The following is a 21,218-nucleotide window of genomic DNA, read 5'->3' as shown; positions in this document are numbered from 1 at the left end:
TAAATGCAAAGTAATGCACATTGAAAACCATAATCCCAACTATACTTACAAAATGATGGGGTCTAAATCATCTGTTACCACTCAAGAAAGAGATTTCTGAATTATTATGGATAGCTCTCTGAAAACCTCTGCTCAGGATGTGGCAACAGTCAAAAACCTATCACAATGTTAGGAACCATTAGGAAAAGGCTAGATAATATCAGAAAACTCCTATATAAATCCATGATACAGCTATTCCTTGAATGCTATATACAGTTCTGGTAGCCCCAGCTCAAAAAAAATATATATATATATATATATATACACACACACAGGAAACCTCCGACTTCCAACCACCCGAGTTACGACCCCCCCATACTTACAACCATTTTTGTAAGTGTGGAACGGGCCGAAAACCTCCGACTTATGTCCTCGACCCACATTTACGATGGTGCACGGCGCCTATCATAAATGAGGGTTCAAGTTATGACGCCCCCGACTTGCAACGCTTCCCCCAAAACCAATCGCATAACAAGTCAGGGGCAGCCTGTATTAGAACTGGAAAAAAATGACAGAAAAGTGCATCTAAAATTATTAGGCTTATGGAACATCTTCCATATGAGGAGAAATTAAAAATATTGTGATCGCTCAGATTTCATAAAAGTCTAAAGGGAGATATGATAGCGGTCTATAAAATCATGAATAGTACAGTGTAAGTGAATAAGGAAGTGTTACTTACCCTTTTATATAACACATAAACAAGGGTTACCCAATTAAATTCATAGGCAGCCAGTTTAAAACAAGCATAAGTATACAGAGTGTCGAAGTCATTGTCAAAATATATAACAGGGTTCAAAAAAAAATTAGGTAAATTCATGGAGGAATGTTCCATCAATGGCTATTAGCCAAGATGGTCAGAGATACAACCCAATGTTCTGGGTATTCCTAAATCTCTGACTGCTAGAAGGTAGGACTGGATAATGGGATGCATCACTGAATAAATTGCCCTGTTCTGTTTACTCCTTCTGAAGCATCTGGCATCAGTCTCTGTTGGAAGACAGGATACGGGGCTAGATGGATGCAGTCTGATGCAGTATGGCCATTCTTATTTTCTTATGGGCTGCCTCAAAAAGTCTGCATGTTTAATCTGCTTTCCAAAAAAAAGGCATATCTGCCATACACTTCTTTACTTTTGTTTTTTTACACACGCTGAAATTTTGTCATGTAATAGTTCATTTGTGCAAGCCATTAGGTACAAACATAAAAACTTGCTACTTCAGCGTTCGTGTTAATGTGCAAGTATTCGCATGTACAAAAGCATCACTTGAGGGACTGGGTTCGATTCAGGGACAGAGCCATATGCAGTTCTCAGCTGCCCTTGATAATGTTCCTGCATTATTAATAATATTGTAGGTGCTACCTGAAAAGCAGATGTTTGGTTTAAGAGTTTGTATAGTGTCATATGCAAAGTTGGTCTCTCTCATAAAAGAATTAATGAGCTTTTTACTTCACAGGGTTGACTAAACCTTGCTGTAATATTCTATTTCTCTTGGGTTAGAATTGGCTTTAAAAGAGCAATCTAGAGCCAAGAAGGCTAATATTACTATCACTCCTTAATTCATTTAATTAAGGATTCCTAATTAAAACAGGAAATATTAAGCATGTTAGGGAGTTTTGCATTGTTCCATTGAAAACACAATCTAGTGTTTCTTCTAGCAAGTCAATTTACGGGGTTTTCTGTTAATTATTTATTGTGTATGTTTAGTGAGAAAGAGTAATGTCTCAGTACCATGCCAAATGTACACATCGCTCCTGTAGCCAGAGTATCTATTTGTAACCACCTACTTTTTGTTTGCTTTGTTCTCCCTCCCCTTTCCTCTTATTTAATTGTTTTAATTTCAATTGTAAGATTTTAAAGAAAGGACTGCTTTTCAAAAAGGCATTCTTGGGAGCGTAGTGTAATTGGAGATGTGTGAGGATGACCTATATGCAAACTTTCATTGATTTTATTTGTTCAGCTGGATGTTGGCTCCTTCTAGTGACATCATAATGAGACATTGTTCTTTTTCAGAGACACATGGTCATTTTTTTTTGAACTTACAAATGATAACTATGGGTACATCTACACTGCAGAGGAGGATTGAAGCTGCTGCTGTCGATTTTCCAGGGTTCGAATTAGCAGTCTAGTTAAGACCCCTAATTCGAACTGAGAAGAGCACTCCGATTGATTCCGGTAACCCTGGTTTCATAAGAATTAAGGGAAATCGAAGGAAGAATGTTCTTCCTTCAACTTCCTGCAGTGTAGATAGCACCAGAAGCCAAGTTAAGCTACTTCGACTTTAGCTACGCAATTAATGTAACCGAAGCTGTGTATCTTAATTCCACTTTGTCCCGTAGTGTACACATACCTTTTCTGATTTACACACATAAATGCAGTTTTCCTGTGAAGATTTGAAATTTGAAGAGTGTACAAATTTGGAGTGCTCCAATTTTGAGATTGAATTATGCTGCTTTCTGAAAAAAAACTTCAGAAGAGAAAGGGAAAAGTCCAAACATAGCAGGAAACCTTTAATTATTTGGGGGGAGATAAGGGAGATAGGAACTGTAATATTCAAAATCCAATAACACTGGGATTCCAGAGCAATATAGAAAAAAACACACAAGCAAAAAACAAAAAAACCAATAACAACTTTCTTCTGCTTGCTGCTCAGGCCTCACTCAGGCTATGTCTACACTGCAGCCTTTTGCCAGCAGAGAGTATGCTAATGAAGCGCTAATGCCTTAAAAAAGGAAGTATAAGGATCTTGCACAAAAAGGTTTTTTTGCACAAAACAGAGCCGTCTACATTGCTTGCTTTTGTGCAAATGAAGCCAGGATTTGAATTTCCCGCACTTCATTTGCATAATCGCATCATGAACCTCTTTCAAAAAAGCGCTATTTTGAAAGTAAAACCGCAGTCTAGATACAGTTCTTTCGAAAATGGAAGCCTTTTTCGAAAGATCCTGTAACCCTCACAATGAGGGTTACAGGATCTTTCGAAAATGCCTTCCCTTTTTGAACCTTCCCTTTTCAGGATGAAGTTTACAGGATCTTTTGAAAAAGCGTTCCCTTTTTGAAAGAACCACATCTAGACTGTGGTTTTACTTCTGAAATAGCACTTTTTTGAAAGAGCACCATGACGCGATTATGCAAATGAAGCACAGAAAATTCAAATCCCGGATTCATTTGCAATTTTGAAGTGCCTAATTTACATCCCTCTGTCAAAAGAGGGATGTAGTCTAGACACACTCTTAAATCTCACCAGCTAATATGAGCATTAAATGAAAAACCTTTTGGATAGCAAAACAAAAAAAGATTTTTTTAAAATATCCTAGAATTATAATGGATTAAAGACCCAGTTCTTTCAACCCATAAATCCTGAGCTAACGTTAGTTAACAGGGCAGCTTTTTTTTGGGGGGGGGGGCAGTGGAGGAGTTATAAACACTCATACCAATGGATCAATTTGGAGGAACAAAATCCAGTTTCTATTAGAATAGCCGTGAAACAGATCCACATATCTCTGATTGAGTTTGTAGCGCTATTTCTTATTTTTAAATATCTCTTTTATTTCCAGCATGAGAAACAGATTATATTCCCCCTTGAAGGGGAAAATATAGCCCAGAGGCAACTATTGATCTAAATGGAGTTTCACCATAGTTTAATTTGTGACTTAATCCCATCACTCCAAACTCCTTTTCCTCTGTAATCACTTAGACTGAGATTGAGAATTTTTTAAGCAAGTGGATCTCAGTGCGGTCCTGGGCATCCCGAGATAAATCTCCAATTAGTAAAATTGTTCAGAGCTACCATCTCTTGATATTGAAGGTCCCAACAGAATTGACTAAAAGCAGTTCTCCTTTACTTTCTCTTCTCCAACAAACAAAAGTTAGTCAATTAAGTAATCATGTAGTAGCAATGATCACAAACAGCAGCACCAGAGAATTTAACATGCCTGTATTTTTTCTTTATAGTAGCTAATCTTCCTGAGACCTTTTATATAACTAATTTTGGCCCTATTGACATTGCTGAAAATCAGTCTCACTAACCCTGTATCTTCTTTCTAAATTTAATTCATGTTGATGTGGACACATCATGAAACATCAGTGGGGTTACATCAGGGATTCATTTGGTCCACTTTCTTTTGAGTTTCTGCTTGACCAAATTAGAGGGCCATAATTTGTCATTGGATTACATCATTTGGATCTAAGTTATTAGGACTATAGAAAATGAAGTTAGTACTCTAGGTTTTTCTCAGTTATACTGGTGCAATCTTATTGGGTAAAATTTTGCTTAGTTATACCAATGCAGTTGTTGTCGATCCAAATCTATTTTCAGTTAAACGGATCTAAAGATGGATCTCAATAGGGTTGTTCAGCTTTACATGAATGCTTTTCTTCAGTGGAACTAGCACACAGAAATCTGACCCATACATTTTAATTCTTATGAATATCAAATTTTCAGCTTGGAATTATTGTTATACTTCCTTGATGTGGGTGTACCTTGTAGTCTTCTTCCTTCCATGTAATCCTGACTATTGGTGATAAATGAGACATGTATTCAAGGGGAAATGGAGGCTGTAGTCTCAACCCTGAGTATTGAGTAGTGTATAACCATGTTAACCCAGAAGCTCTTGGAAGAAATAGTATCTCAGAAAAAGCAAAATACTTCTCCAGGCTCTCTTCTTGCACCAAGGAGGGGGGAGCATAGAATATATCCTGTCCTGCTAACAGGTGTGTGGATCATGGGTCTGGCCTTTTCTCATTTGTACGCAGGAGGTGGTATTGCACATGCAGCCCCTACTTTCCTTCGTGTGCTCAGAGCCACAGTCCAGGAAGGTCCTAAACTGCTGAACAGAGGGCTGGGGTCTTACTTCTCCTTATGGCCCTATGCAACCACACAGGACCAGGGCACAATCTAGCCCCAACTGTGCAGTGCAGACATTCTTTTCTTTTGACTCTCAGCAAAGAGGCAATACTTAAGTTATTGAAAGGAAATTTTAAAGCTGTTTTTTTTTTTCCATGTCTACTATTCTTGACAATTTGTGAACATCAGCATTCATTTTTATGTTTGTTATAGATTTCACTGTTGTCTGATTACTTTAAAGCCTATTGCATTGTATCTGAACTCTAAACCATCTGTACTTAACACTTTCTCTGAAATTATTGATTAAATATACAAACAGCTGGTAAAAAGTTATAAATATTTGATCAAATTGCCTTTGTTGAAGTGATACAGTGGGCAGGTGGCAATTCACATCAATAATGTATTAAAATGGAATTTGGTCTTAGAACTGTTAATTCTGGTATTACATATGGGTAAAATTACCAGCAATTCAAGATAAGATTGATAGTTAAATGAGCCTCTGTTACACTGATGGTATATACAACAAAATAAAATTATGTTTAATAAATAAGAATGCAAAAGGTAGTTAAATTCTAGTATTTAGCACTTGTAAAACTCTGTCTTCTAATATTTCCTCCCTTCTCTGTCCTTCCACATGTATGTTCCTTTGTTAACCCTGTTCCATATTTCTCTCTCTCAACTATACATAATCTAATGCCTCTATCCTTTTACTCTTTTTATACAGGTTGGACCTCCCTGGTCCAGCACCCTCGGGACCTGACTAGCCCCAAAGGAGGGATTTTGCTGGACTAGGGGAGGTCATTTCTGGCCCCTCTGTCACCAGCCTCCCAGCCCAGCTCCAATCCTGGCCTGGACTCCCAGCCTGCTCCTCACATGCCACCAGTCCTGCTGCCCTGCCAGGCGTCCCATAGTCCTGCTGCTGGGGCTCTCCCCTCTGCTGCGGCAAAGCACTGCCCTGCCCCTTGTGCTCCCAGCCCCACCATCCCTGCGGTGCCAGCACTGGCTCCACAAGCCCATAATCCTGCTGCCGGGACTCTTCCTCTCCCTCCCCCCCCAGCTCTCTGGGGTATTAGAATTTAGGCCAGAAGCTCCTGCCTTCTGCTGCTGCTACAGCATGAAGAGCAGCTGGAGCCCCTAACCCTTTAAATCACTGCCAGAGCCCGGGGCGGTGAAGACCAAGCAGCACAGAAGGCCTGCTGGAGGGGAGGCTAGCCCTGAGCCCCATCCCTTCCACCTGACACCCCATAAGCCAGTTTATGAGACTAGATAGGTGGGAACCAGTAAGGTAGCTGATGCAGATAATGTACGGTGTATATGTAACCCATACACCTTCTGGATATAGTGTACTGTCCTATCTAGTGACACTGAGACCACTTACAGAGAGAATGAGTCTGCTGTACAGCTTTAGTCTAAGCTCCAGAGGTTCCAGGTTTGATTCTGCCTGCCATTGTTACATATGCAAGAAAAAGCAATGCTGTGTCTCTTTAATTTGGATTTCTTTAAGATACTTTTGTGCAACATTCCAGTAATCTGCTGAGTTGATACTAAAATTTCAGGAACGTCTCTGGTAAATTGACTTGTTACAGATTTTTGGGGGAGTTCTTTTGATTTTATAAGTAATCAATAATAATTTATTTCAGAAGACAAACAGAACCCCCTTAAAATTAGAAAAATATAGGTCATAGTAAGATTTCAGCCTTATTATTCTACAAAGTTCCTTTAAATAAAGTGATCGCTGTGAACACATTGATGTCTAGATTGCAAGACCCAATTCATCCTTAATGTTATATTCAGAAAGGTTTCACCAAGAACAAATGTAACCCAATATTTGTTGTACATCTACTTGGCAATACAGGAATCAAATTAGGATGATTGATGCTGTGTTTGAAGATACAATTTTCCAAGGCAATGATACAAAATCAGCACCAATAACCACCTGTTTCCCTGTTAATGCTAAAGGCACAGTCTTTTAGGGTTTGCCTCACTTGTTTGGAAGCAGCACTGAAGAACACTGCAGACTGTAATTTTGGTGTTAGGAATGCTTGTTTTCCTTTCAACTGTAACACAGTCTGGCTGCCCTATCGTTGTGTAAATCTTAGATTATTATGGTTAATCTGTGAAATAGAACAGTAATTATAACATTCCCTAACTAAATTCTCTCAAAATTTATGCCACCAGGTTCTTGAACACACTGGATAATATAGGGTTTGATTGTCCTTGTACTTACACCAGTGTTAATATGAGTAATTCTACTCAGTGAACATCCTCACATCGGTTTAAAACTTGTTTGAAAGGAAAATCAGGCCTAGTATCTTTTAATAACATGAGGTGCACTTCTGTGATATATAGGACAGAAGGCAAAGATTAAATAACAACATATGTTTTTGCAGAGGGAGAGTATTTTTATTTAAGCATCTAAACACAGATTTAAAGACTAACTGGTGCTTAGATTTGAAAATTTGGACTTAATCTTCACATTAAAAATGCGGTATATACTAAGAACAGCCATACTTGGGTCAGACCAAAGGTCCATCCAGCCCAGTACCCTGTCTGCCGACAGTGGCCAATGCCAGATGTCCCAGAGGGAGTGAATCGAACAGGTAATGATCAAGTGATCTCTCTCCTGCCATCCATCTCCACCCTCTGACAAACAGAGGCTGGAAACACCATTCCTTACCCATACTGGCTAATAGCCATTTATGGACCTAACCTCCATGAATTTATCTAGTTCTCTTTTAAACCCTATTATAGTCCTAGCCTTCACAACCTCCTCAGGCAAGGAGTTCCACAGATTGATTATGCGCTGTGTGAAGAAGAACTAGACTGTAAAAACATGGGTAAGTTTAGGCTAAGGTTGAGATCCTCAAAAGTAATCAGGTGCCTAGCCTAATGAGAATCAGACATCTAAATACCTTTGAGTCTCTGGACCTAAGTAATTATTTTCAGCTCAGGGTAGATGATGGAAGTGGACACCATATGTTCATATGCCGAAATCTAAGACCAAAACAAAACATCGTGTATGTTATAGTTTTGCAAAAAGAAATGCTCAATTCCATTCTGCCTTATGACAATTATTATCTTTTGAAGGACTGCAAAGGAGGAAGAGATTATTGGCATATATCATTTGCATGATTACATAGTAATAAGTACAGGTCTGCTATTTACTAGGAGTTTATAAATCAATTTATTCCTCAAATGGGATTACCATTGATCTAATTATTGTCCTTTATTAGCCCATCTGCCTGGCTACACAGTACTGTGCAAGTCTCATTCAGGAAAAAAGTAAAACACCTTAAAATCTACCGGGGCCTTGGCAATTTTATGTATGCATCTTGCATTCTTAATAAGTATCAGAAATTTTGCAGTTCTACAGCTAGATGAATGAGGTAGCTGTTTAAAAATGTATCTATGTGTCTCTATAAATTGGAAGAGTATTGTGTACTTACAAGAGGTTTCACATATTACATTTAGGTAAAATATTTTATTCATAACAATTTCTAAAATCCTTTAATGTCTTTTGCTGTTTCTAGTGGGTACATGAGGAAATCTCTACAAAAACATTTGGAATGATACGAGTTGCCAGGGATGTACTTAGGATTTATTGGGCCATATACTGCATAGAATCCTAGAATTGGAAGGGACCTTGAGAGGTCATCAGGTTCAATCCCCTGCACTAATGACAGGACCAAGCACCATCTAAATCATCCCTGACAGATGTTTGTCTATCCTATGCTTAAATATCTCCAATTATGGAAATTACACAACCTCCCTAGGCAATTTATTCTAATGGTTAACCACTCTGACAAAATTTTTCCTAATGTCTAACCTAAACCTCCCTTGTTGAAACTGCTTCTTGTCCTATTATCAGAGGTTAAGGATAATAATTTTCTTCCCTCCTTCTTGTAACATCCTTTTAGGTACCTGCAAGCTGTTATCATGTACCCTCTCAGTTCTCTTTTCCAAATTAAACGAACCCAGTTCTTTCAATCTTCCCTCATAGGTCATGTTTTCTAGACCTTTAATAATTTCTGTTGTTCAACTCTGGATGTTCTCAGTTTCTCCACATCTTTTCTGAAGTGTGATGCCCAGAACTGGACACAATACTTCAGTTGAAGCCTAATCAGAGTAGGACAGAAGAATTATTTTTTATGCCTTGCTTTCAAAACTCCTGTTAATGCATCCCAGAATCGTGTTTCTTTTTTTTGCAACATTGTCACACTGTTGACTCATATTTAGCTTGTTGTCCATTATGGCCCTTAGATCCTTTTCTGCACTACTCCTTCCTAGACAGTCAGTTCCCATTTTGTATGTGTTGAACTGATTATGGAGTACTTTTCATTTGTCCTTATTGAATTTCATTCTCTGTACCTCAGACCATTTCTCCAGTTTATCCAGATCATTTTGAATTTTAACCCTATTCTCCAAAACACTTGCAACCTCTCCCAGCTTGGTTTCATCCACAAACTTTAATAAGAATACTCTTTATGCCCTTGTATAAGTTGTTGATGAAGATATTGAACAGAACAAGTCCCAAAACTGATCCGTGCAGAACCCCACTTGTTATGCCCTACTAGCATGACTTGTTAACAATTGATAACTACTCTCTGAGAACAGTTATCAAACCAGCTATGCACCCACTTTACAGTAGCCCATTCTACTTTGTATTTCCTAAAGTCTAGGTATACTACATCTACCACTTCCCCGTTATCTACAGATAATCAGGTTATTATATATCTAGTCTGAATCATCTAAACAAAGCTTGTTATTCTATCAAAGAAAACTATCATGTTAGTTTGACATGATTTATTCTTTACAAATCCATGTGGACTGTTACTTATCCCCCTATTATCATCCAGATGTTTGTAGATGGATTCCTTAATTATTTGGAATTATCTTTTATATTTCCTGGCACAGAAGTTAAGCTGACTGGTCTGTAGTTTCCTGGACTATCCTCACTTCCCTTTTTATAGATAGGCACAAAATTTACCCTGTTCCAGTCTTCTGGAATCTCTTCAGTCTTGCATGACTTTTCAAAGATGATAGCCAATGGCTCAGATATCTCCTCAATCAGCTCCTTGAATATTTTAGGATGCATTTCATCAGACATCTAATTTTTCTAATTTGCAAAGTTTAAGTGTTTGCAAAGCACTTGGAGCACCTTTTATGGATGCTGCTGAAATGTGATATATTATATAGTTCCCTGCATGCATCTTACCTTGAAAGATCTAGGGTAGAGAATGCTCTGTATTATATGTTTGTTAAGAACAGTGTACATTTCCGGTCCCATTTATTTTAATAATAATCTGAATGACAAGTCTCTCTCTGAGATAATTATGTTTTCTTACTGCAAGGTTAGTAGTATTTTAATATTGGAAATATGGGAAATGTGTAAATGCTTCTTGATAATCAGATAAAGCAATAGACTGATTAATTAAAGTAGACCTATTGTTAATGAGGTAGTTGAGTTCTTAGTTCATATTAGTTAACATCCTAAAAAGAGGGTATGCAGTAATCCTAAATAGGGCAGAAAAGAGGAATAATTAAATTATCCTTTTTTAGTCATTTGAAGTATAAACCAAGCTTGAGTTAGAAGTTGAAACCATGTTCATCTCTCTTTAAATATGTGGATGGCATCAGATTGCTTTCCCAATCTTCTTTCATGAATCAACTAGGAAATATTTAAACAGGAGTTATCATGCTCTGTATGTTACAAGACTGTACAGAGCAATTTAGAAAAGGTGTTATACTATCTATTTAGTTATTTTTCAATATTTTTAACTTTTTTTAAAAGTGTTTCATTTTTCTTTTTAGAAAAATGAACAGAAGGTGCATTATTCCCAACAATGTACATTAAGTAAAACAGAAACCATAACAATCTACAATTTAAAACACACAATCTTAAAAAGCCATCTGACCAGAGTGTTGTCATATATAGTTTAGTTATTTTAAATAATCAGTTTATTACATATCTAGTCTGAATCATCTAAATAGAAAAGGACATTGCTAACCAAGATACCTCGTTTGTTTTCCCTTTGCACCTCTGTCCCCTCTCACTGCCTCCCCTTTCCCCCAAAAAACTATGTTCCTTAGAATTTTAAACTGACAGTTTTAGTGCCTCTGTATTTGACAGATTGCCTTGTCTATTTCTTTTACATTTTAATGCTTTCCTTGCAAAGCTTAGCTACTGTCATGTTCTCATAGCTTAAGTTTTCCCACCATTACATACACAGTCATACATGTGCAAAACGTACACACAGCACAGATCTTATCCATATTTAGGAGTGCTTGGATTACCAGTTTCATTGTGAAAATTCGATCCAAATATCTTCTGAATCAACTAGTATTCTTTTTTCTGGAGCATGGCATTGTGGTCAGGGACACCTTGGCAAGTAATTTCTTGTGCATAGTTCTCAGAACCTCTCTCTACAATTACTGTATTTGAGCCATTATACATTATTCATTTTGATTTCAAATACACAGGTTCCATATCCCCTGTAAGTGCAGGCTGCTTTGTACCATTCCATTACTAGATGGTTAAGATGAGTTTATGGGTACTCTGCATTATTAGAGTAGTACAAAGCAACCCCAACTTACTTTAGATCAGTGATTCTCAACAAGGAGAATGTGTACTTCTGGAATACACAAAGGTCTCCTCAGCAGTACATCAGTTCATCTAAATATTTGCCTACTTTTACAACAGACAATATAAAAAGCAATAGTGAAATCAATACAAACTATAATTTCATACAGTGACTTTTTTATATTGCTTTATATACTGTACACTGAAATGTAAATACAATATATTCCAACTGATTTATAATGTTATGGTAAAAATGACAAGTTAGCAATTTTTCAGTAATAGTATGGTGAGAAACGCGTCTAATGTCTGATTTTGTAAGTAAGCAGTTTTTAAGTAACTTGCGGGTACACAAGAAAAAGAAAATCAGACTCCTGAAAAGGAGATGTAATTTGGAAAGGTTGAGAGACGTTGCTTTAGATGATATCTTATCACCTACAGCTTCCTCTGGTATATGTCAGACTTCCTCGTGTCTTTTTTATACCGAGACTCAATTTTTCTTTCTTGATACTGTCGAAGCAAAAACACGCTCCTCTCTGTTTAGGCAGCTAACAACTGATTTGCTTTATTGATCAGTAAAGCAAAGTGAGCCAAACGTGGTCCCAGCAAAGCCGGGCCCAGTAAAAGCTGCTAATACAATCACAGAAATCCTCAATTAAATTTGGAAAAACAAAGCCTTATCAACAAGATGGCGGACAGGTATGAGGGAGTACATCTCCTGTCCCAACCAGCCCAATTAACACATACCAATAGCGCATCCTGTAGGCCTCTTCTCACGGGGTGACAGAAAGTTCACTCTGGTCTACGTGCTTGAGAGAAAAGCTGAAATGGTTTCTGATATACAAGATGGCTTCTAGCTAAACATAAAATAGCTTCTACAATACAACTTCCTTTAAAAACCTGATTAGATTCCCTATATGATATCTCACAGCCAGGTAATTGAGAAGGCCTAAACTGAAAAGCTTTGTTGAGTTGTGTGCTTCATTCTCCACCTGCTGTTTATTATCAGTTACATTTACACTTTTACTACCACAGGTGCAGAATAATTCCCATATGCATTCTTATTTTGTGTGAAAGTCAGTTATCACTTTCAAGTCTGTTAGGCTGGTCCATCTGGAGAACCTTTTTTGAAAAGCATCTATCTTCTCAGCTTTTACTTGGCTTGATAGTATCTCTGTTGTTGCAATGAAAGGAGCAGAAAAAGGGGAAGGAAAACAACTCTGTCACAGAAAGCAGAGTCGTTTATGAACAGCTGTGGAAAAGGCAAAAATATTCTTATTTTTTCCGGGAAGTCTTTTAAATATAGAGCAGAGAGAGATAAGGGAAGGCACTGAGGAAACACGTCAGCAAGAATGCACAAAGAGATGGGAAAAAATAAAATTCTTTTTAGAGAGAGAATTATCTTACGGTTAAGGGAAAGGACTAAAAATCAGGGGTTTAAGGTGTCAAAACTAGTAATATCATCATAGATGTAGTATTCTCTGTATATGGACACAAAACATTATTTTCTTAAAACACCTTGAAGTGATATGCATGAGTCCATTGAATCAAGCTAGATTTTTGGTAGCTACTCAAAACCTGTTTGTATTCCCACTTCATGTAATACCTATCTGAAACTATGCTCCTGGTGTAGCTGGTTGGACAAACTCTTCTGAACATTAATTCTGGCCCACTTTCTCCCCAGTCTCCTTGTTGTGTTTTACCTGAATATTTAGCTCATCACAGTTTTAGTGTTTGTGTATTTCTTTAGTAATTGTGATTTATAATCAGATAAGGTCTAACAATCTAACCTCTGATTTAACTACCATTCATTATAGAAGTTGAATAAGTTTCTAAAAGAATGCAGGAACTTTAAAGCAAAGATAGAATCAAGTCTAAATATAAGTGGATTGCACATACAAGTGAAATAATAGGGTTAATCCGACTTACAAATCTCATCAACCTCCTTATGTTAAATTTGCTGCATTGCTCGTAGAGTCTTTTGGAGAAAGAGTCTTTCATCAGTGGAGTTGGTGGCATCTTTCACAGTGTCTAAAATATTGCTTTTCTATGCTCACTTGAATATTGTTCTTTTATGGTCACTTGAATGTATCTTGCCTAGTGTAACTCATGTACTTGTTAAAAACCTCCTAATATAAAATGGTGTGTCTTTCGGCCTCAAGTCACACCAAAACACTTTTTTTTTAACTCATAGACACAGCAAACAGATTGACTATTTAAAATTCAGATAAGTACATGCATAACTCTTGGAAAGTTCACTACCTTGGATTGTAATGGTTAACATAGTTTAAGTCTTCGCTAGTTATATAAATATGCACTCTTGCTACTGTTCTTTATGAATGAGTGTTAGTTTTAAACATCAGTATACTGCAATTATAAAGCATGCAGTAGTTTTGTTTCAGTGAAAAGTCAATAGAAGTTTAATACAAAAAAATCAGGTCAAATGGAAAAGTAAATATATAAATAAATACAATAAATTTTTTCCATTATATTGTAATAGAAATAAGATCACATCAGTTTCCACAATAGTTTTAGATAAACGCAGGTAAAAAGTACAGAAGTGCAGTACTGATTCTCAGAGGTAATATGCATTCTCTGTCTCCTATATTCTCCCATTTTGTCATTTGCCATTTTGTGGTGGTTTCATAACTATTATCATATCATCTGTACCAGTTTCACTACCAACACTTTCAGCAAAAATGCCCCAGGACAAAACGATGCAGAAACACAGCTATGAATCCAAGAGATATTCACGCAACATGTATTATTATTCTGAATATCCAGCTGCCTTTGAGAAATTATGTGGCACAAAGTCGAGGCCAAATACCTTCAGCCATCTTGAGAAACAGCTATTTAGTACAGTTGAATTGAATATGAAATGTTTTCCTGGTCTTGAAGGGCCAGCATACCTCAGTATAGGATAACAAACACAACTGAGGCAAGAGTATGCTACCTTTTCAAGGATGATTCTAAACATGCACATAGAACGCCAGATTGAGAGACTAAAAATATTGTAAAAAGTAATGCTTTTTGAAGTTTAGTCTGTGTGTGGGAGGGGAAGTATAAAATGATAGTAAAACTACAAATATGTAGATTGTACTCTTAAACTTATTCAGAGGTTATACTGACATTTATTTAGTTACATAAAGGACATAGTAGGTATTTATAAAAAGAAACAAAATAATTTGTTAATCTAAGTATTCATTGAGGAAAGAGAACACTTGTGTTAAAGGTCTGCAGCTTTGGCAGTACAGCTTGTCTGCATCATCCTCCCGTTTGAGACAAGACCAGCCATACACACAAGACACCCTCTTATTCTCTGAACCAAAGTAGAAACCATCGTACAATATGTCAAATTCTTAATAAAAACATATGATAAAAATATGTATGTTTAAAATTGTTTGTTACTCGGCATTATGTCAGTAGTGTAAATCTTGTTTGTGAGGTTTATATTAATTATTCAGTAGTAGCAATGAGGAGTCTTGTGGCACCTTAAAGACTAACAGATGTATTTGGACATAAGCTTTTGTGGGTAGAAACCACTTCATCAGACTCTATGCATCTGACAAAGTGTTTTTTATCCACAAAAGCTTATGCCCAAATAAATCTGTTAGGGTACATCTACACTAGTCTACACTCCTCGTGGAATGATGTTTAACAGTTAATTTGAATTAACGGGTTTATCTTGGAATCCTGCTTCTCTGCCGCGTGTAGACGTGGGCAGTTACTTTGGACTAGTCAGTTTCCAAAATGGCGACCGGCCGGGAATATGCTAATCAAGAGTGGGATGTTTAAATCCCGCACTTCATTAGCAATTTCGGTCGCCCTCATTAGCCTCCCTAGTTCGAACTAGGGGGCTAGTATAGACGTACCCTTAGTCTTAAAGGTGCCACAGGATTCCTTGTTGTTTTTACAGGATTATTCTGTAGTGTTTCTGTGCATTTTCTCTAGTAACTAGATAAGTAATTGCTCCCTATTCATTATTTTGATTTCCTTCAAGTCCTCCTGCCTCTTTAAAAAAGTAAAATTCTAGTTTGTCTTGGTTAAATTTAAATGGGGCATATTAAGGTGAATATTCTTCTGCTTGTTTTTATGTACTGTATATTTAGTTGACATATGCCACTAACAGTTCATGCATACATATTATAATATAGATTTCTATTTCAATTGAATATTTTAATTAGAATATGATAGAAAACGGACTTCATGCAAACTTAAGCAAATATGGCAACCTTTTCCTTGAAGGGAGACCAGATGAACATACAGTTCAAATAAAAAGAAATATAATGAAAGGGGCAATACAGCCTCAAAGAAAATGCTGTGGATGGGAAAAGATAACAGGGCCCTCTGGATATTAAAAGAAAGTATCCAGAAGAAACTATCTGTATGTATTTGAAGACTACTAGTTTTGTTATATATCCTTTAATGTACTGATTCATAATTTTCTGCTGCAGGAGATGAATATGATGTATGTGCCATTTGTCTGGATGAATACGAGGATGGAGACAAGCTCAGAATCCTTCCTTGCTCTCATGGTAAGCAACAGTATATTGGTTTTTAATTTTAATTAAAACAGTTATTAAAGAAAATATTTGTGTCTGAAAACAGCAATACATTTACTGACCGATTTATAAAAGGTAGCCTCTTTAGTTTGGCTCAGAGTCTACTTAAAAAATGAGATAAAATCAGACAATTTTGGCTTCTTAAAGCATCAGGAGGATAAAATGACAACACAACTACTCACCCAACCAATGAGTCTACCTTCCTCCAGGAAAATTCCCAAGAGAAAATATGACACTGACACTGGTACCATGAAAATCAGACTGTGTGTGTCAGCACAGCAGAGAAGCGCACTCCAGAGTTAGATTTTACATAGATTATGTTCCCGATGATCCGTTTTGCCTAACAAGAAGCCACCCATGTTGTGCACCAGCTGCATGTCTTGAGTAGTCTTCCTTACATTTTCCCCCTGTGCACGAAGTGGATCCAGAACCAATAGAAAGGATTGCAAAGTCTAACGACATACAGGTGAAAATAGGTACTCTTGGCTGTGACAAGTTAGGTCACAAAAGTCCCCTTGTGTTTTCCTCCCAGTGTGCTGATCATCCCACCGACTCTGATCTTCCTACCCTCTTGAGATTCCCACCACCGTGTCCTGCTGGGTCAGACCCGTTAGTCTCCTCCAGCCAAACCACAGACTTGGTGTTATTGTCAGTATTTTCCCTGTAAGCTGAGCACTTGGGTGGCCACCCAGGAGAGATTAAAATGCCGCCCAGCTGATTAGCAGAGTGCCCACAGCATATGTTTCTACATCCACACGTGCCTCGGTGCACATAACAAAATTTATTCTGCAAATAGATTGAAAAATTAGAGAAGACGTTGGTTACCACCCCTCCCCCTACAGAGCAATACAGATGCTGAACCACTCCAGCTCCAGGAGGGCTGAGCTATAAGGGATCAGTACTCAGGAAACCAACTCCCAAATGGGACCTAACCCCCCAAATAAATCCATCTTACTCGGTGTAAAAGTTTTACATAGAGAAAGCTTATAAGTTTTCCACTCTTTATCAATGAAAAAGAGAGATGCACAGTGGTTGCTCCCCCCTGCCCTTCCAAGTAAAAATTCTTTATAGTGGACTTGATAATAAACAAAAGTGTTTTTATTAAGTATAAAAAATAGTTTTAAAATAGTTTTTAAGACCTGTTACATGCAAATTCTTATCCTAAACAGTTGTTGTAAACATCTCTTTCATATGCAAATTTGATACATTTACCCAGGGACTGAACAAAGACATTAACTGGATGGGCTGTTATATTCAACACCCAAATGACATCAAAAGCTAAGTATTGGACACTTAGGCCGTGTCCAGACTCAGGGGTTTTTTCGGGAAAAGTAGCCTTTTCCCGAAAAAACTTCCCCTGCGTCCAGACTCAAGCCGCGTTCTTTCGAAATTGTTTCGAAAGAACGCGGCTTTTCTTTCGATGGCGGTAAACCTCGTTTCACGAGGAAGAACGCCTTCCTTCGAAAGTTCCTCTTTCGAAGGAAGGCTTTCTTCAATGTAAAGAGGCCGTCTTCGAAAGAGAGCATCCAGACTCGCTGGGTGCTCTCTTTCGAAAAAGCGGATTTTTCTTTCGAAAGATCCGCCTGCAGTCTAGACGCGATCTTTCGAAACATGCTCTTTCGAAAGATGCTTTCGAAAGAGCATCTTTCGAAAGAAGCCTGCAGTCTAGACATAGCCTCACAGCCCATCTATTAGCCTCATTTAGCACGGACACTATAAATTGACAGTTGGGGGGGAGGGTTCTCCTCTCTCCTCTTTTTCTTAAATTTTGCGGTTTCTGTGCCCCTTTGTGCTCCACTCATCTGAAGAAGTGGGTTGTGCCCTTGAAAACTCAAGATGCTATCTATATTCCTTGGTTAGTCTCTGAAGTGCTACAGGACTTGTTTTTTTAAATCTCTTTCACAGGCTAAGCAGCCTCCTAGCTTACATTTTTCAAGCAGGCATCTTAGGTGGTAAAAGCAGGGGAGGGAGGTGTCCTGGCGTCTGGCAACTCCCCTATTGTGTGGTTCCTCATTCCCTTTATATCCTTTGTGTCCCATGTGGGAATTAGTGCTCGGTTCAAACTTTTCTCACCTTGAATGAGAAAGTACAGGATCCAAAATGAGTTTCAGCATCAGTTGGTCTAGACACACGTCTTTGTGGGACCAACCACAAACAAGACTATCAAACAAGACTTTCCAGACAAGACTATTCACAGGTCGTTAGTTTGAGTACTGAGACATTAAATTTCTGGAGCAACAGTAATGGCCCTTATTAGCAAATTTAGAATTATAATAGATCCACACTTCATCTTTCTAACTTCATAGTCGAGAACGATGCATGCACAAAAATAGGATATACAGATTCAGTGGATTACAGACTTTAAATTACATCATATGATGCATTTGCATAAAGCGTCTTTCAGTTATGCATTTCATAAGCCAATTTTCATAAAGCGGGAGTGGCGTGATATTAGCTATCCACTAACTAGAAATCCAGGAGCAGTCAGGGATTCAAGACTTCACACAAACTGTTAATCTCTTGGGCACAGGTTGGACATGTATCCTAACAAAATGGTCAGGAATCATCCCTACCATGCCATTATGATCCTTCCTTCATTCCATTAGTCCTATTGTCTCCATTTTGCCCGGACTGCTCTCATGGAGCTCACTCTCATCAAAGTCACACTCTCACCAGGCACTACAAAAGATTACTGTCAGGTCAGATGAAAATGAGACATCTGATGACAGTGCACCCCAAACCATCTCATTACCTCACATAATGGCCTCACATACATACCGAACAGAGTGGGGGACTAAATAGCACTCTGTAGGATTCCAGGCAAAAGAAACTCGAGGGCAGACAGACAAGTCACTGGGACTTCTCAGAAGGGAAGAAAAGAAACATGGACTCTACCTTAGCTAAGAGCAACACTGTTAGCCAGATCTTACAATCATAGGCTATTGACAGATCTAAAGGAATTCTCATGAACACTTCTCCCAGGAAAACACTTCAGCCCTTCTAGGGTTGCCAGAGTTGGTAGTCCAAAGCAGAATCTGAGGACTACTCTCGCCTAGATCATCTCCATCCTGCTGCTGCTGTCACCGCCACCATCTTCCCTTTTCTTCTCTCTAGGGCAGAGGTTCTCAAACTTTGTGATACTGTGACCCCCCTCTAAGTTGCTCACGACCCCCCTGGGGGGTCGGGACCCAACAGTTTGAGAAATGCGGCTCTAGGGAGTAACTGCAGAGCCCCTCCCTGCCTTTTTATAAGCTCAGCGTACTTCAACCTGTTGGCCTTTATCATCAATTAACCTTTATAAATCCCTGGCTCTCATCTAGATGCAGCCTATGAAGTTAATTGGCCCATTTTTCCCAGTCAGGTATTTCGTGGGCTTGACATCCAATCACACGGTCTTTAAAAATCAGCTTTATTTAACCTAAAACTGTAACACAAAATTAAAACAACAGTAATTTCAGACAGCTGTGTTTACTTAGCAAATGACATACTTATTTTGTTTCCTGACAGCATATCATTGCAAGTGTGTGGACCCATGGCTGACTAAAACCAAAAAAACATGCCCTGTGTGTAAGCAGAAAGTGGTCCCTTCTCAAGGGGATTCAGACTCTGAAACAGAGAGCAGCCAAGAAGAGAATGAAGTCTCTGAAAACACCCCCTTGCTTAGACCATTAGCTTCAGTTAGCACTCAGTCATTTGGGGCTTTGTCAGAATCTCATTCCCATCAAAACATGACTGAGTCTTCAGAATATGAGGAAGACGACAATGAAGATATTGATAGTAGTGATACAGAGGATGGAATGAATGAAGAGAATGTAGTGGTTCAACTGCAGCCCAATGATGAAAGGGAGTACACAGTGGCAAATACTGTTTGAGTTTCAAGACTGCTAGTGATCAATCTCATAAGAACAAATCTGTTCATAAACCTATACTTTACATGCACATAGGGAATACATTATATTTGGTTCCCTCTTTGGTTACTTCAATAGATGCAGTTCTTCATGTAGTGCTCCATGGTTTAATCATATTAGAGACAGATTTCTTGGTTCAGTTATTCATTCACATATTTATCTTTTCAAAATGAATAGTTTAACTGATCTTCACAGTAATAATGAATAATGCTGGGAGTCTCCATCTGTAGAGATGTCACATTAAACCAGAGACTTTACTTTAAATGTCAATAACTTGTTGAAATGGGATATAGCCAAGAAAGTATTTTTTTCCTGATTACAGCTTATAGGTAAGACTGGCTTATATTGATAGCAATATTTATTAAAAGTATGGTAAGTGCTACCCTGCCAAGTCCATCAAAAGTGTATATGGTTTCTTTGTCTCCATGGTTTTTCCAAACTTGCCACTACTACTGAAAGAAAAAGGTAGACAGTTTAGTATTCTTTTAGCAAGCAGACCACAAAGCAGGAAAATGGATGCTTTAATCTTGACAGCAGTGATTCTGCTATTTTTCTAAGTAATCCTATTGAACTTGCAAGATCTGTTTAAGGTTGTGAAGGAAATTTCAGAATCAGTTAGATTTAAAATAGCTCACACAAAAAGATTCCTAATTAATTAATTATTAATCGGCCCCATTTGCAGACAGCAGCTAAACTAATTTCCTATGAAAGTAATGCCAGGGCTCGGAGTGACCAAAATAGCAAAGCAAGCAAAGTTGTATATAGAAATACTGAATTGTACTAACTGTTCTGTTGATCCTCACATTATATACCTCTAAATAAGGAGCATTTTATGCTGCATTAGTCTGCTAAACTATGTACATAGATAAATTGGGTTTTTTTTTCAAGTATTTGATTTGAAAATGAGTGGGTATAAATATTTAACAGAACTCTATACTTAACAGTGTATCATGAAAAACTAAATTATAAATAACGCCATTACAACTATGTATAATCAAAATGCAAAGATTTTTTATATGGCCTTGTATAACGGAGATTTGAAAGAATGTTAATAAAACATGTTTTCCACTTTAAGTCTTTAAGTATTAGTGGGAATTTATTAAACTATCACATTACATACATAATGTGTTTTTATTTATATATATGTATGAAATGTAAATGTTAAGGTTCCCATAACATTAACTCACCTGCATTGCAGCATTGCACCAAAGGTATATCACAGGATACAATAAACAGTATAGTGATCAACAATATGTACACTGAAAGTGTGAGTTTACATAGAGAACTCT

General features: G+C 37.7%; 1 protein-coding gene across 2 annotated transcripts in view; it reads left to right on the top strand.

Moving 5' to 3' along the window:
• RNF13 (ring finger protein 13) overlaps window positions 1-21,003 on the top strand; it is a 107,298-nt gene extending 86,295 nt beyond the window's left edge. For both annotated transcript variants that reach the window (XM_006115934.5, XM_025181159.3), the window contains 2 exons: window positions 15,914-15,994; window positions 19,529-21,003. In XM_006115934.5, the coding sequence (XP_006115996.1) occupies window positions 15,914-15,994; window positions 19,529-19,893 (446 nt within the window). In that variant the 3' untranslated portion in view covers window positions 19,894-21,003. The remainder of the gene's footprint in view (window positions 1-15,913; window positions 15,995-19,528) is intronic.
• Window positions 21,004-21,218: the final 215 nt, after the last annotated feature.

This window comes from Pelodiscus sinensis, chromosome 10 (assembly GCF_052426305.1).
Source record: "Pelodiscus sinensis isolate ZL-2025 chromosome 10, ASM5242630v1, whole genome shotgun sequence".
Classification (NCBI taxonomy): domain Eukaryota; kingdom Metazoa; phylum Chordata; order Testudines; family Trionychidae; genus Pelodiscus; species Pelodiscus sinensis.
Note: the sequence above shows the minus strand (reverse complement) of the source record. Positions and strands in the feature narration are given on the sequence as shown.